This window comes from Carassius gibelio, chromosome B23 (genome assembly GCF_023724105.1).
Source record: "Carassius gibelio isolate Cgi1373 ecotype wild population from Czech Republic chromosome B23, carGib1.2-hapl.c, whole genome shotgun sequence".
Lineage (NCBI taxonomy): Eukaryota > Metazoa > Chordata > Actinopteri > Cypriniformes > Cyprinidae > Carassius > Carassius gibelio.
Window position 1 is genome coordinate 4,581,944 of NC_068418.1, and position 17,575 is coordinate 4,599,518.

The 17,575-nt window shown below is 40.6% G+C and overlaps 2 protein-coding genes across 2 annotated transcripts; one reads left to right on the plus strand and one right to left on the minus strand.

The window, feature by feature from the left end:
* The first annotated feature begins 3,060 nt into the window (after positions 1 to 3,060).
* Positions 3,061 to 5,242, plus strand: LOC128011281 (uncharacterized). The gene is made up of 2 exons (XM_052593513.1): positions 3,061 to 3,493; positions 4,223 to 5,242. The coding sequence occupies exons 1-2, from the start codon at positions 3,076 to 3,078 to the stop codon at positions 5,221 to 5,223; spliced, it is 1,419 nt and encodes a 472-aa protein (XP_052449473.1). The 5' UTR covers positions 3,061 to 3,075; the 3' UTR covers positions 5,224 to 5,242.
* A 274-nt stretch (positions 5,243 to 5,516) lies between these two features.
* On the minus strand, positions 5,517 to 8,020 carry LOC128011642 (uncharacterized). The gene is made up of 6 exons (XM_052594287.1): positions 7,864 to 8,020; positions 7,493 to 7,578; positions 6,902 to 7,093; positions 6,676 to 6,772; positions 5,648 to 6,502; positions 5,517 to 5,542 (listed from the first exon to the last, which is right to left on the minus strand). Exons 1-6 carry the CDS (start codon positions 8,018 to 8,020, stop codon positions 5,517 to 5,519), a joined length of 1,413 nt encoding a protein of 470 aa, XP_052450247.1.
* Between the last annotated feature and the right edge of the window lie 9,555 nt (positions 8,021 to 17,575).

Genomic DNA, 17,575 nt, shown 5'->3' on the forward strand with positions numbered 1-17,575 from the left:
GCCACTATCAGAGGCCCGGCGTTTATTTATATATTTTAGGAATTACGGTACATTTATACATATGCCATGTCATGCCATATCATCATTAAAATAGCATCTAACAATAGACAATTTTTTCTCCCTCTAACCTATGGTTCTGTAACCATAAAGGCTGCTAAGCATTTAAATAATCCTGTGAATGCACTTAAAGAATGCAGAATCGAATCATTATAATCGAATTTGTGAATCGAATCGAAATTTAATCGTTCTAAATTTGCAAAAATCATTCTTGAATCGAATCGAAAAGCTATGAATCATGAATTGAATCGAATCGCTGCCTACCCAAAGATTCACAGCCCTAGTTCCAAACTTAAACAAACACACCAAATGAGCGAAATGCTGCAGACGCTGGCCCTCAGCAGCTGTAGTGTACTGTCAGCTGATCAGGACAGCTTAATAAATACTGAGTAACATTTCAGACACATTTTGCAAAGTTTCTGAATTTCTTCATTGCCAATAAACATTTTTCCAAAGAATCTGAAATTTTGTGGCACTGGTCCTCCCTTTAAATTATGCAGGTTACGCAGGGCCCAAAACCACCAGAGGGCCCCCTTGCTCTAATAGTTGTCTAAAATAATTTTAGTTTAGTTTTCCTGCGATTTTGAAAACACCATGCTGCATTCCTTTATTTTCCTGACATCCGCATCAGTCGGTGGGGTGCATTTAAAACCAACATAAGGGCTTCACATTACTAGTCATGTAGGCCATATTTGCAGATTACAAGCACACACACAACTGTTGTATGAATCTCACTAATGCATACGTGTACAGAGTGTGCAATTACTTGCAAAACATAAATGTACGTGTGAATAATAAACTATCCACCCACCTATTATCCATTGTCTGTGCTTATTTATATGCACTCATATCTGCTTGTCAGTAAAGACTGGATGTTAAATCTGTTGTCTGTTTTAATATGAATCAGTGGTCCAGGTGTGAGCTGTCAAGGGGATTTTGCCAGCTGTAACTACTATAATTATCTCTAAAGTTTAACTTCTGTGGCCTGTTTTCCCTGCTGATGTGACTAACAGGACAGTTAACACATCTCTGCATGTCACACATTCAGCATCTATAAATAGCATCATCCACCACCCAGACACTGTGCAAGCAATTGGCCTCAGCGCTGGACTGCTATTTCTGAATTTGGTTTCCATGGAAACAGCTGTGATAAAGATGAGATGGTAATAAGCCTGATAAAGGCAGTTATTTTATTTTTTTAATGATAGTCCCTGAACTCTGTGGTGATCTTGCCTATTGCCCAATCAGCTTTTGGGCTCCAGTATCTTATTCCGAATCCTCTTGTATTGATGATTATATTAGCATGTGTGTTCGACTGATGTAATGACATCTTTCCTACAGGACCTAGAAAAAGACCCTACAATTGATACAGCTGTTTCTAATGCTCTTGATGGCCCAAATTAAGGAGATTTTATAGATTATACAGGCAGTTTTTCAAGAAATGTTCAGATAAATTGACCCTGTTACTCTTATGCCGGGTACACAGCAAAATATTTTTTATATCTTAGAAGATTTTCAAAATGTGATAGACCACAAACATGAGGATAAAAAATCATATGCAGGAAGAAATTGCTATGATTTTTGGAATGATTTTATACATGACACGTTGTTGCCACAAATCAACAAGCTGATCCTCCATCTCTCCTGTCCACATCAATTTCACTTTGTGCTGCACCATGACTGCTTTCCGCCATCATCTCGCTTTCTGATTGGATATTGTTTCGTTTCATGTGATAATCTCCAGAGCGTGTATGTGTTTGTCCTCAGGGTTCCCCCCATACATCAGAATTTCTGATCGTAAATATTAAACATGTTGAATATTTATGATTCATGAACGGGTGGCTCCGACGCTCTTCCAATCAGGTTCGGACATTCGTAACACACCTCACAACAAGGGAAAATCTGATAAAATAATCTTTGCTCTGTATTATTATTTCATTTCTTGCTTGCTTACAGGGCCTGTTTCAGAAGTAGTTTCAGAGTATGTTAACCCTGAAATGAGGAAAACTCTAGTTTTTCTGTTTCATAATGGGAGGTTTGTCAAACCTGAGAAAGCAGGGTAAGTCAAGACCGTTATTAAAGGGGTAACTTGTACTCAGAATCAGTTACCATGGTAACTTACTCTATGAACCTAACCTGGTCGGGGGCAGGTTTTCTTCGATAAACCCAGAGTTTCTTTCAGTCTCCTCTCCTTTTTATAGGGCAAGCAATGTTTAAATACTTAATTCATTCATGCATGCTGCAAAAATACTTTTCTTATTACGTGTTTGGTCCCGCTTTATATTAGGTGGCCTTAACTACTATGTACTTACATAAAAAATAAGTACAATGTACTTATTGTGTTCATGTTGTATTGTAAAACACTTTTGCTGCTATTGAGGTGGGATAGGGGTAAGGTTAGGGAGAGGGTTGGAGGTATGGGTAAGTTTAAGGGTGGGTTAAGATGTAAAGTATGGGTCAACAGTGTAATTATAAATGTTATTACAGAAATTAAATATAGATATAATTACATGTAGGTTTTTTTTAAATATAAGTGCAATGTAAAAACGTGTATGTACACAATAAGTACATTGTACTATATTATTAATTAAAATGTACGTACATAGTAGTTAAGGCCACTTAATATAAAGTGGGTCCACGTGTTTTTTTTTTCTTATTTTAAGGACACATATAAATACAATATAAAATAATAATGGATTTTCTATAAAGGAAAATTATATATTTAGTCTTGTTTCCTTGGGGGTCTAAATGAAGTGCATTTTACTTAAGTTATATTATATGCCAGTGTGGTAATAAAAATAATCTTAATGCAAATGGAAAACATCTGAATAGGGAATGAGATGCTGCGGTGACGTCACCTGCTATGGGAACACCCCTCGGTGTGACGAATGTCTGAAGCCCTACATCCCGCCAATCCTATAGACCTTTTTCGCACTTCCGCATTTTTCGAACGGAAATACGTCAATGAAGTGTATTAGAACTTCCGGTTATCGTAGCGGTCCGCGGCAGATACGAAAAATGGCAGAGTCAAAGAGTCGCAGTTTCTGTTGTGTTCCAGGCTGTTCGTCTTCCAACCAAAAACAGCCCTACCTTTCTTTTCATTCTTTTCCTGTGGATCCAAACCTGAAACCCAAATGGATACAGGCGATCCGAAGAGAGAAAGGGCATAGTTTTAATGTTAAAACAGGTAGCACCTATGTTTGCAGCCGGCACTTCGCTCCGGATGATTACAGTGGTGGCTGCGTCGTTCGTCGCCTGAGGAGTGGTGTCGTCCCAAGCCTATTTCCTTGGAACAACTTTACTGCTCCTTTGAGAAGGGAGTCAGTATATGACAGAACCTTAAAACGTCGGTCTATACAGCTATGCTGTGAAGATAGCGACATGGTGGCTAAGGCAGCAAGGATGGATCACGACTACGTGACACACCCACCTGCAGGTAAGATTGTTCATAATGTGTTTAGTTAACGCTATTCAACTATGTGTACCGTTATTGGATAAATGCATTTATACCTGAACAAACTGATGTTTATATTATAAGCTGTTCACGAAATTCAAATAACTTTAGCCTACATCTGTAACATAGTCTCATGCTGTCTAGCTGTAAGGGGCCAGAGATGGGCAGTAGGGGAGAGCGGGCACAACCTAACGCTTTTTGACTTTCTCCATTTTTGTAAACCTACTTTGGGTTTAGAGTGTTTATTTTTTCCCCAAAAATTTTTATAACACGACCATATAACAGTTTAAAATGTAATCCGATCTAATTAAAAAAAAAAAATACAAGAAATCTTAAAATATTTTCTCAATAAAATACAATTATTGTGTTCATATAAAATAATGTATTTTTTTTTAAACAATAATGAAAAATTTATTCATGTGGCAGCTAGTAAATACACTGTTTCATCATACTAGCATGTGTGGAAGTATTTAAAACAAGTGTGTTACAAATAGCCTTGTGTTAGGTTGTGCCCTGTTCTCCCCTATTTTAATTACATGTATTTAATTACTTTTGAGTATTTTGTCATTTGTATTTTCCTTAACAAAAAATAAATGAAGTGTAATTTGTAATTAAATACTTAAAATACTTTTTATTCTTAAAAATACTGTGTTGTGTTGAAATGTGGCATAAATATGTTAAGACTGGTTTTTAATTTCTTTATCTTTACAGGTGCTCTGGATGAGGCTTTGGATTACATCCATGACCTAGAAGCCAAATTGCAAAACACTGGTCTACCACCCCCTACTCTCTTCAGCCGATACTGTGCGTCAGACGACCAAATACGTTTCTACACAAAATTTCCATCTGAGAGTGTTTTTACTATTTTTTGGGAGTCGATTGCACCATCTGCACTTAGACTGGTGTACTGGACCAAAGCACAGAGGGCAGGTGAGGAAGGCTGCGAAGATCCCAGCCCACCACGCATAATGCCATTAATAGATGAGTTCTTGATGTACTCCATGCGGGTTGCTGTTGGCATGAAGGAGCAGCTCATTGCTGACATGTTTAATGTGAGCATTGCCAGGGTTAGCAGGGTTACCATCACCTGGGCCAATTATCTTTTTATGATGCTGAGCTCACTTCCCATCTGGATAAGCAGGGAAAAGGTTAAGTCCACTATGCCCCTTAAATTCCAGCGGTACTGTCCCAATGTCAGAGTGATACTGGACTGCACAGAAATTTCCCAGGAAACAGCCTCATCCCTGACCTTACAATCAGAAACATTTTCAAATTACAAAAACAGGACGACATTGAAAGGGCTAATTGGAGTTGCTCCCAATGGTTTGGTGACATTCATCTCACCCCTGTACACTGGGTGCATCTCAGATAAGGAGATCACCAGGATCAGTGGAGTCCTTCCCTTGCTGGAGCCAGGAGACGATGTCATGGCGGACAAAGGGTTCCTCATTCAAGACCTCCTTGCTGACGTTGGATCTAAGCTCATCATTCCACCTTTTAAGCGTTCAGCTCAATTCAGCAAGGAGGAAACGGAACAAACCCAAGCCATTGCCCGCCTCAGAATTATAGTGGAAAGAGTGATTGGTAGGATAAAGTCCTTTCACATCTGGGACTCTCCCGTGCCGCTCACACTGATTGGCAGTGTGAATCAGATCTGGCTTAACTGCTGTGTTTTGGCAAATTATCAAGGACCTTTTTGTTTTGAAGAGTGAATTAATGTTTGGTATGTAAATAAAGTGTTAATAGTATGTAAATAATAAAAAAAAAAAAAAAAGTGAAAAAAAAAAAAATGTTCGCACATATTCTTAAAAATCAAATTAAATATAATTGTTATATTCTTAATATTTTTCTGTTGAAATGTGCCTTTGATTTCACACAAAAAATAGATGAACAAATAAAAAAAGTTTGGTCAAAATTGTGCATCATTTAATTTTTTTGGTATGCGTAACATCAACTGATTAATAAAAACTCATAACATCAAATATTTACAATAAAACAAATAACATTACAGATCATTAACATTAAGACAAACTGATTGGCAAGACAAGATTAGTGTAATTTAAGGTATGCATTCATGTATGTGCCATAATAATATATATCTAATTGCTCTTTCATTTCCGCAATGAACGAGATCACGCCAAATTCTTTCCACGGTTAAAGTTGATCGGGTATCGGTAACAAAGTCACACCATGTCAATCCTGTGATTGCCAGTTGGCCCTGAACCTGCCAGTAGTACTTATGTGAACGCCTCAGACTGGCGTGGCCTTCCTGCACCTTGAGGTGAGCAACCTGAGATGGATCAGTTTTTGTGCTGCTCTTCACTTCAACCAGGCCAAAAGGAGGTGACTCTGAAGGGTCATACACCCGACCGTCTGGACTGGCCCCGAGATGTGGTGCGTCAGGGTGAATGACGAATCCTGCTGGTAACACATTAACTCGCAACAGTTCAGCATAGTTTGCCAGTACTTCAGGCTCCACTAGTAGACCACGCTTCATTGCAGCTGTTTGCTTTGTGGAGCCTCTGATCATCTGAATAGCTGCAGACTCCAGCTCTGCACGACACGCCCTACTACAACAAGCATCCCAAAAACGACTAGCAGTCAGCCTTGGTCGCCGTAGCTGTGTCCACGCAGGACATTTGGATTGCTGCTGAGTTTCTTTTGCTATCTCACAGGACAGCTGCGGTGACACTTCAAGAGACTGGAGATGCATAAACTGATGCAAGGTCGGGACAAAATGCAACCTGGGAAAAATGTGCTGCATCAAAGGAAGGGATGGAAATTCTGGAGCCATGTGGTGTAGGAGGAGGTCACTGGACTTCTTGGGTGGACAGTGATAGGACATGGGGGATCCACGAGGGACAGACCCAAGTTTAGATGGCGTCAACTCCATCTCAGAAAGCCCATCCAATACAACAGCCATGAGAGGTTGGGGCTGCACCTGGCTTAATTTGCTTCCAGATGCCATCATATATGGATCTGGCAGTGGTCCTAGACAAGAGAAACACAAGATTATTGGTCACACAAAAGAAAAGTTAGACTTGAGTGCATATATACATTTACATTTTATTCATTATATCTGAGTTAACCATCATTTGGTTAGTCATAACATTAAAAAAAACTTAACTTGCTCTCACAAAGCAACAAAAAGTTAAATTAATCACCTGTATATGCCTTGTACAGTGTGGACCTCAGACCATCCTTGCCAACTGTTTTGGGCTTTTGCACCACCAGCTCACTAGCCGGTTCAGGATGGATTCCCTTAAAAGTAAAAGACAAAAAGCAATTACAGTCTGTAGTCACTACTGGGGGTGTTTTTATAATAATTTAGAGTTGTTATAGATACGCATCGGTTCTTAAATCATAATGACATGTTTATCACAAACCCACCTCTGTTCTTGGTCTGTGCCATCTTTGCAAGCCACTTGTGCAGGCCAGTGGGGGTGGAACAGCCTGCAGACCCAGCTGTGAATAATGTGCGGTCTGGTACAGGATGGCAACTATGTGATTGCAGAATCCTTTACCAGCCGCACAACTGCAGGAGAAAGCTTTCAGGTTGGCACTCTCTACATCCAGTGATATCTAGACACATTAAATAGGTTACAATTAAGTCATACTTATGTTGCTACATCAATGTTCATAATAACATCAAACTATAACTTTCAGTAGGGTGACCAGATTTGAGTTGGTAAAAAAAAGGAAGAGTGAAGTGAGTTTGTGAGATATTTCATTGAGAGTAATGGGTGTGCAGAGCTGCGTACATAATGCAAATATGATTACATTTCATGTATGTTCAATGTTATTTTATTATATAGGTATCAAAAAAGAGGACATGTCCGGGAAAAAAAGAGGACGTCTGGTCACCCTACTTTCAGTAAAATAATAGTAAGTGAAGAAAATGCCGCAACCGCAGCAAGAAGAGTGAACACGCAAGAACGGGCAACTTTTGCCAACCGGCATTCTGTCTGTCTATAGTCAAACCTCCAGTTTGTGAGGCTCCTCGCTCTTTCTCATTGACCTGAAGCATTTACCTCTCACTACTACCTGTCCCTGGAGTATATTTAAAACTATAACCGCATACAAAAAGAAAACATTACGTGTTATCTCACATAGAAATACACAACTTTACAAGAAAGTTTCAGTAACATTTCACATTCAACGTTACCTAGTAATGTTACAGCTTCACCAAATTACTGGTTATGTTAATCTCGTGCCTTCTCACTTAAACATACACACAACATATTCACTGCGATGTGTTATACCTTATATTACAAATTCGCAACACCTAAGATATACAGTTAACGTTAACAGAGTTATAACCGGTGCTATGGCTAAAGCTAGCTAAAGCTTACCTTGATAATTGTGGATAAACTCTTCGTGGAAGAACTTGTATCCTTTGTCCAATTTGTTCCCTTTAGTGGACAAATGCACCTCCACACTCTTCACCACATCGGCGCTGGTGAACTTGGGAAGAAAACTCAGGCTCGTCGAAAACACTCTAGCTGACATTTCGATTTCTCCGCCAACAAAGCTCACACCGGAACTGGGTTTACACTTCGTTGACGTGTTTCCGGTTTTTGCGTAAATGGTCTATTGGCCAAATAGCGAATGGCACCGCCCTACGCATGCGTACGCATCGTATAATTGGGTGCCGCACGCCATTTCGCTCAGATTTCATGAACTGAAGAAGAAGAATGCTATCAAGGTATGGCACGGCCAGGACTGCAGCATCTCGTTCCCTATTCAGGGAACCATGGTTACATACGTAACCGAGATGTTCCCATTCATAGGTCACTTCGATGCTGCGGTGATGTCACCTGCTATGGGAACACTATACCATAACGCCTGACATACCTGATAGCTTGGATCCAAGGAAGCATCTGCTCAAGCGGAGAGAACCCGGGAGCCAGGGGCCATCCTCATATCCAGACTGTAAGACTTGATAAAAGTGATCGGTGAGGACCAACCTGCTGCAGCACAGATATCATCCATAGAAGATCCACTGAGAAAAGCTTGAGAAGAAACCACTGCTCCCGTGGAATGAGCTTTAACTCCTAAGGGCGAAGCGAGTCCGTGCGCCTCATAGGCTAACGATATTGCCTCCACCAGCCAGTGGAACATGCACTGTTTTGTAACCGCATGGCCTTTATTATTATGTCCAAAACAGACAAAAAGCTGGTCAGACTCACGCCATGGGGCTGTACGATCCACATAAGACTTTAAGCTCTCACAGGGCAAAGACTTAGATCTCCAGACCCCGCCTCATCAGGGGATAAAGCCTCCAGGACCACTTGCTGAAAGCGAAAGGGATTAGATGCGACCTAGGGACATAATTAGGCCTTGGTCGCAATAACACCTTCACAGAGCCCAGTGCAAATTCCATGCACGAGGGTGAGACAGAGAGAGCCTGAAAATCACCCAACTGGATTTTATCCGGTACAGTTTCCAAGGGCTCAAACGGATGCCCTGATAAACCCTGCAACACAATGGATAAATCCCATGGAGGAACTCGCACAGGGCGGAAAGGCCTCAGCCATCGCGCACCCTGTATGAAATGAGAAACCAGTGGATGACGGCCCACTGAGGCACTGTCTATATATTCGTTGTAAGCTACAATGGCTGCCACATAAACCTTTAGAGTGGCTGGTGTCACTGCTTCCGAAAAACGGTCCTGAAGGAACTCCAGTACTGAAGCCACTGGGCAGTAAACTGGATCCATATTACGAATTTCATACCAGGTCGTAAACAGCCTCCACTTGAAAGCATATAAGGGTCTCGTAGAAGCTGCTCTAGAATTCAGTATAGTCTCGGTAGTTTCAAAAGAAAGGCCAGGACATACTAACTCACTCCGCTCAGAGGCCATGCCCACAGTTTCCATAGATCTGGCCTCGGGTGCCAAATCAGTTCCTGTGCTTGTGATAATAAATCTTGTCTGAGGGGAATCTCACATGGAGAGCTCGCTAACAGACTGATCAGGTTTGCAAACCACGGCTGTGTGTGCCACCGCGGAGCCACCACCAGCAGCTGTTCCACTCTGTCCAGCCGTATTCTGGATAATACCACTGGGATCAAAAAAATTGGGGGAAAAGCATACAAACTGGTCCTGGGCCAACTGTGAGCTAACGCATCCAGGCCCAAGGATGATGGGGGGCATAGGGAGAACCATAGCGAGCAATGCGTAGTCATGTTCGATGCAAATAAATTCAATCTCGCTTCTCCGAAAATCTGCCATAAGAGATTCACCATTTGGGGGTGTAATCTCCATTCCCCTTGATCCAGAGTCTGTCTGGATAGCAAATCCGCTCCGAAGTTCAAACGTCCGGGGACATGAACAGCTTGGATCGACAGAAATTTGTTCTGAGACCAAAGAAGAACATGTGATGATTCAGGTATGACACAACCGCTGTGTTGTCTGATCTGAGCAGCACATGATGGCCAATCAGCAGATTTGAGAAATACTGGAGTGCTAGAAAAACCGCCAGTAATTCCAACCTGTTTATGTGGCAACTGCGTGGTGCCGCTGTCCACCCTCCATGGGCTCGGCGCCATTGACAAACAGCTCCCCAACCGGTCAAAGACGCATCCGTCGTGATGGTCTCTCGGAAAGCACAAATCCCCAGTCACAGACCTCCGTGTCACAGTAATCGTCCAATGCGGAATACAGCGGGGTGAAATATTTGGTCTTTTCGTCACCACTGAAAAGGATGCATGTAAAGTAATCCCAGACAAATTACGGGGAATGCCATTAGACCTAAAAGTCTGAGGCACAATCTCACTGTCACTGTGCGACCTGCTTTGAAGCGCTGCACGCATGACGCAATTGAGTGTGCGCGCGGGAGAGAAAACTTTGCTGTCATTGCGCGAGGGTCCAAGTCTATTCCCAGAAAGGTTACCCGTTGAGAGGGGATTAAAACACTTTCCTGGAAATTTGTGCGTAAGCCCAGGCTGTTTAAATGATTCAGCACAAGATCCCGATGAGAGTGTGCTTGAGTCTGTGATTGCGCTAACACCAGCCAATCGTCTAAGTAGTTCAAAACACGAATGCCCTGGAGCCGCAACGGGGCCAGAGCTGTGTCCATGCATTTTGAGAAAGTACGGTGAGCCAGAGCTAAGCCAAAGGGAAGAACACAGTATTGATACGCTTTGCCCTGTAAAGCGAATCTGAGGAACTTCCTGTGTCTCTTGATGATCTGAATATGAAAGTATGCATCCTTCAGATCGATCGTGACAAACCAGTCGTTTGGTTGAATCTGAGACAAAATAGACTTCACCGTCAACATCTTGAATTTGCTCAGCCTGAGTGCAAGATTCAGACGGCATAAATCCAGAATGGGTCTTTTTTTGGTACCACAAAATAATGGCTGTAAAACCCTGACTCCATCTGAGAGGGGTGTACATCTTCTATAGCCCCTTTGCTCAGCAGAGCTGACATCTCCTGTCGCAGCACCACTATTTCCATCGATTTCACTACCGTGGAAAGAATTCCACGGAAAGGAGGCGGGCCTCTTCGAAACTGAATGGTGTATCTGTGACAAATTGTGCGTAACACCCATTGAGAAATGTTGGGCAAGCATTCCCACGCGGTCCGAAACAATACTAGCGGTCTCAAAATTTCTGCTTCCTGCAACGCTGTCATACACGTTAAAATGTCCGGGCACGAAAAGTTTGTGACGTTCATGCACAAGGGAAGTGTATGCATAAGAGCCATTGCGTCTCATTGTGTTTAATCCTGAAATGTGTCCACGGCAGGAATTAGGAATTTAGCTAGCAAAAAAGCGAGACAGTCAATGTCAGAGCGTGGGGACTGCAGTGAGAGGGTTAGCAGTCCAACAGCACTCAAGTCGCTGCGTTTCGTTGTGTATAATCTGAAGCGTATCCACGGCAGGATTTAATCCAACAAGATAGTTTATCCACCACGCGGGTAGCCACATAAATAGCTCACTGAGGAAGGGGAGGCGCGTTTCTCCTGTCCGCTCGGAGGGTGAGAACCGCATGTGCCGGCCAGAGCCTACTCTGAGTTCGAAGCCGTGGTTGGACAAACATAGTTTGAAAAAGAAAATCTGCTGATTAACACGCTCGAGTGGGGGAGAGCGAGCAAGTGGAAAACTCCAGTGCATCACTGTATTCTTAGTCAAGCCGCACATATCGCCCCTAACCAACACCTCGTGTGGGGCCTCGGCGACCGCAGAAGCGAAACGGTGGGGGTTAGACACGAGGCGACTTATAGAAATACACTCCAGAGCGCGGATTCTTTTTTTTTTTTACTGTAGCCGTAGGCTATCACGGAGAGAACATGTAGAGAGGCTGATAACAAACATCTCATGAGCGCCTCCTCGTGATAAACCCATTATATGGCTCTTACCTTTCGTTGACTCATCGCGTCCGCGAAGAGGATTTAACACTGCTCGTAGAAACCACTGGAGAACGCGAGATTAATCCTAGGGCACAGATGATTTGCTTCCCTGAAGGAATGAAATCTGAGCGAAATGGCGCACGGCACCCAGGTATACAATGCGTACGCATGCGTAGGGTGGTGCCAAGCGCTATTTGGCTTCAGACATTCGTCACACCGAGGGGTGTTCCCATAGCAGGTCACCTGCTATGTGTCACCGCAGCATCGAAGTGACCTATGAAAGGGAACCAGATTATTCTGAGTGTCTATTACAAAGTGCAAATCTACCGTAGCTCCACCCTGCAATGTCACATATGATTAAATACTACCCGTGAATAATGTTCAGTAGTGTAGGCAGTAACTCACTGGACACAGAAAACTAGCTTGTGATGCGATTGACGGGGTTCAAGTTTGGATTTGGTTGAGCCCCTTCTTCTCACTTTTCCCATCGCTTTAGAATTTATTTTCAATAAAAATTAAGACAACTTTCTAAAAGTGAAAGTAAAGTCCCTTATGCGTGTTAAATAATGATACAGGGATTTATCATTTTAATTAATATAATCATTTACAATCTGTTATTATTTCATCCTGATAATGTATAACACTGAGGTGCAAATAGGCCTAGTATGGATCTGCCAGTATAAATAGCTAAATTATCATTTACACTTAGACTATCGCAAAGAACTGCTACTTCTACATGGTAAATAGAATATATTACTATTTTCACTAAGTGTAAATAGCATCTAGAGCTATTTGCACTTAGCCTACTGTAAATTTAATCTATCGCAAAGAAAGTATGTTAATTCCACTAAGTGTAAATAGTTGCTGCTGTTTTTTTTTTCTTACCATAATAGCTGATTGTTTGTAAAATAATAAAAAATATTATATATATATATATATATATATATATATATATATATATATATATATTTTTTTTGCCAGTGAGATGCCATGAAAATTAATAGCCTATTAGCTCAATAACCTACAATTCTGCCTGTTCAGAGTCATAGCACCTTTATTTGCACTTTTACTTCCCATACCCCGAGAGTTTGTCTAGTTGACTGTGAAGGGCTGTGCTGTGGTTGTTCCATCATCATGTCTGGATGTGGATCATATACTGCTGACAGTACTACCCTTATGAAAAAGAAGTTTATTCTAGTGTGCTATTAGAACAGTTCTTTTAAACTAAAATTAAGAGAGTTTACTTTCAGTCTACTTTGTATGTACTATTCAGATGTACTTCCCAGAAATATACTTCAAATTGCACTTAAGTATACTTGACTTACAGATACTGACAGACAAGTCTAAGTATATTTGGCCTGCTTGCTATTCGAGATATACTTAAAAGTATAATTAAGTATTCTAAGTATTCTTTGCATGTAATTGTGTTTACTATTTTGATTGAGCAGCTTATTACTTTTATACATATTACTTTATTACTTAATACTTTTTTAACATAATATTACACACTGTCTTATAGACTAACATGTTCAAGTTTATATAGTAACAAGCATTTGGGTGGAATAGCATAGAGTCAATAAAATAAACATGTAACTGAACATGATATTGACACAGTGATACTAACCCACATAGAAACAGATTTTATTTGCAATTCTTCCCAGGTGTAAGAATTGGAACAGAATTAATTCATACTAGCTTCTATAATAACATAGATACAGAGCAGATACAGATACAGAGATTTTTAATCTAATTACAAATCATTAAGCCAAATAGGAAAAGAAGCAAGTCTTTTTATGAAACATAAATAATTGGCAATACAACACTATAGTACTATGTATAATATCACTAATGACTGCTTTTTTAGTCTCTTTCAAATGGATTTGGCAAAGGTGCAATGTACAAATTGTCAACTGTTTCAACAATAACACATTTCATTTTTATCATATCAGGCCAGATGGCACTGATCTTTCCATTCTTCCTAATCTCATGTACAAATGTACTCTCTACATTTATTTGTGAATCTTTACATAAAGGCCTGCTAGATTTAACAAGTACCTCAACTAAAGCACAGCAATGTTTGGTACATGCACAATATGCAGGGCTTTGCCTTTGATGGGCGCACATTTGTTTAAAAATGACTAAGTCATTAATTAAATAGAATGTACCATCTTTCAAGTATGCAGCACTGTTATATCTTTTCTTCAGTCGATCATATTTTTGAGTGTGATACAGAACTCCATTAACCAAGAAACGGCTGTAAGACCAGAAGCAGTTACTTAGATTTCCACATAACTTAGAAATCGCAAGCCTGGAAGAAGTTTTGATGTTTTCCTGAAATGGGGGATGCCCAAAAACCTGGACACTATCATTTAATTTTTCACATGTATCTGTTCTTCGCTTATTAAAATAAAGTTATTTAACAAATGACTGGACCTTTGCACTCGTATGTTTAGCATTTTCTGGCAATTCTTTCCACAACATAAATTTTCTAACTATTTGTGAAGGGACATTCTGTGTTCCATTAAAATACTTTAATAGAGTACCCATATTGGATTCAAATGGAAAGGCTGACGTAGCCCATAATGGTCCCCACTGTTTCACACTTTGTGCGATATGTGTGAGCAAGTGTACGTTAAATGTCATGTGGTCTTTCCCATATATTCTTTGAAATTCTATTACAAATTTTTTAAGAGCCAGTTCTGACAACAATAGGCTTCTAGTCTTGATCTTTTCCTGGAGTAATATATATACATCAAACACCAATAAAAACAAATGATTCCAAAATCTGGCAGGGAGTATTCCTTTCAGTACATGGAGAGCATAGAATAGGAGTAATGCTTGCCATTCTGAAGCTTTCCAGAACTTCCTTTCATTCACTGATCTTGGTGTCCTAGTTATCTCAACAGGAGGTTTTATTTTTAAAAGTCGCATATCAGCCTCTTCCGTCTGTTTGCCAATGTACCAGGGGGCTTCACTGTTTGCTGTATCAAACCACAATGTGGACAGTTGCCGAGTGACTCCAAGGCACACGTTGTGTTGATATTCAGGAATGAAACCATTTATCATTTAGAAATGACTAAGCTTCATTAAAGGAGATGGCCCTTTGACTCCAAATACTAGCTCATTATATGAAGCTGACATTGCATGACTGAAATGAACCCTTTCATTTCGAAGTGCGGGTTCAGGTTGATCGTATGGATATGATTTACCACCTTTATGATAACAGAAGTCACAACCATAAAAACCATTGAACTGCTTTGTGTTACGAAGCATTGGACGAGGCATTGAATCAGAGCTACAAACCACCACAAACACTTTAGAAACATGCCGGTTTCCCTGTGTGTCTTACCAGTCAATAGCTTCAGTCTCTAATGATAAGGCTTCTTTAAGGGGGGGGGGGGTGGATTGGGGGGCGGGGTGAAATGCTCGTTTTCACACAATATCCTGTTAATCTTGAGTACCTATAAAGTAGGACTACATCCTTCATAACTCCAAAAAGTCTTTAGTTTTATTATATTCATAAGAGAAAGATAGTCTGTACCGATTTTTCACGGAAAAACACGATCGGCTGGAGGCGTGACGTGTGGGCGGAGCTAAAGAATCACGAGCACGAGTAAGCTTTTGCGTTGAGAGCGTTTGGAAGCTGTGACAGCTGTGAAGGCTGAAACTGAACGAGAGCAGCAGCAGCAACGACTCGCTCCGAGCGGCGCTTGAACCCGGGTCTCCGATGGGAGGCGGACGCACTAACAAGGAGGCAGAGATATTTTAAGCAGTTTTACTCACCACATGCGGTTCCAACACACTATCGTGACCCTTTTTCGTTGGGACTGCATTATCCTTAAGAAATAAATGATGTGCAAATCCGGCGTCAAACTGGGCCTTGTTTGTAAAACAAGCATCTACGAAATGCAGGGAACAAACAAAAACACTTGCACAACTCCGTTGATGCTCTGTAAAAATAAACTCCATCCACTGGTCCCTTAATGCAGTTTTTTTTGGTAATCTGTGCAGGGTTGTCTTGCCCTGGCAACCAAAAACAGTTTACATGGCAGGAGTGATTTCTTTCTCTCTGACATCCATCAAAGAAGAAGTGTTGTGACAAATGCTGTTGATTTTTTTTGGCTTAACATACCTCTACCAGATGGTAGAGATGGCTCAATCAGCTTGAATTAAGTTAGGTACTCCTCTCAATAAAATATAGTGACTCAAAATGTGCTCAACCATTTGGTCGAGCGGCAGTTAAAGGGTTAATGTATCAAAATTATTTTAATGTGTGTGGGTAGACATAGGAGACATAATATATATAATATATTATATAAAATTATATAAAATTTCACAAGAAATAGCAACTAGTCCTACATCTATTGTCAGCAATAAAATGTTAATTTAAGTTAATTTAACCTATTACTGAGCATGGCATAGCTACACACAATGATCCTGCTATCTACAGCCAAATAATAGATTACAAGACCCATACCATATTGCTCATAGGCCTACCCTTGAGGTTTATCAAAAAATGTGAAGACTTAACATTCGATGTTTTCGTGGTGTAACTGGGAAACTGGGAAAGATTATGTAACAAAAAAGGTTTAAAGAGCAAAAATATCAGAACTTTATTTATTTTATTCATATATTTTTTTTATTGAATTTCAAAAAATACAATTCAGTTCTCAAGACATTTAGCGAACAATGTTTATGAACATAAGGATGGAATGATCCTCGTCTCCATCTCTGCTCATAGCATAGAGTGGTTAAGCGTTTTCAACCCAAGCCGTCAAACTCATAGACATCATACAGTATTGTTCAAAATAATAGCAGTACAATGTGACTAACCAGAATAATCAAGGTTTTTCGTATATTTTTTTATTGCTACGTGGCAAACAAGTTACCAGTAGGTTCAGTAGATTCTCAGAAAACAAATGAGACCCAGCATTCATGATATGCACGCTCTTAAGGCTGTGCAATTGGGCAATTAGTTGAAAGGGGTGTGTTCAAAAAAATAGCAGTGTGGCATTCAATCACTGAGGTCATCAATTTTGTGAAGAAACAGGTGTGAATCAGGTGGCCCCTATTTAAGGATGAAGCCAACACTTATTGAACATGCATTTGAAAGCTGAGGAAAATGGGTCGTTCAAGACATTGTTCAGAAGAACAGCGTACTTTGATTAAAAAGTTGATTAGAGAGGGGAAAACCTATAAAGAGGTGCAAAAAATGATAGGCTGTTCAGCTAAAATGATCTCCAATGCCTTAAAATGGAGAGCAAAACCAGAGAGACGTGGAAGAAAACGGAAGACAACCATCAAAATGGATAGAAGAATAACCAGAATGGCAAAGGCTCAGCCAATGATCACCTCCAGGATGATCAAAGACAGTCTGGAGTTACCTGTAAGTACTGTGACAGTTAGAAGACGTCTGTGTGAAGCTAATCTATTTTCAAGAATCCCCCGCAAAGTCCCTCTGTTAAAAAAAAGGCATGTGCAGAAGAGGTTACAATTTGCCAAAGAACACATCAACTGGCCTAAAGAGAAATGGAGGAACATTTTGTGGACTGATGAGAGTAAAATTGTTCTTTTTGGGTCCAAGGGCCACAGACAGTTTGTGAGACGACCCCCAAACTCTGAATTCAAGCCACAGTACACAGTGAAGACAGTGAAGCATGGAGGTGCAAGCATCATGATATGGGCATGTTTCTCCTACTATGGTGTTGGGC

What these genes read in the sequence shown, in the direction of transcription:
- LOC128011281 (XM_052593513.1), top strand. Translation starts at nt 3,076, where the DNA reads ATGGCAGAGTCAAAGAGTCGCAGTTTCTGTTGTGTTCCAGGCTGTTCG. An exon ending in CGTGACACACCCACCTGCAG is followed by an intron (nt 3,494 to 4,222) that starts GTAAGATTGTTC and finishes TTATCTTTACAG; the next exon opens with GTGCTCTGGATGAGGCTTTG.
- LOC128011642 (XM_052594287.1), bottom strand. Translation starts at nt 8,020, where the DNA reads ATGTCAGCTAGAGTGTTTTCGACGAGCCTGAGTTTTCTTCCCAAGTTC. An exon ending in AGGAGCCTCACAAACTGGAG is followed by an intron (nt 7,094 to 7,492) that starts GTTTGACTATAG and finishes TAATGTGTCTAG; the next exon opens with ATATCACTGGATGTAGAGAG. An exon ending in GGCACAGACCAAGAACAGAG is followed by an intron (nt 6,773 to 6,901) that starts GTGGGTTTGTGA and finishes TTTACTTTTAAG; the next exon opens with GGAATCCATCCTGAACCGGC.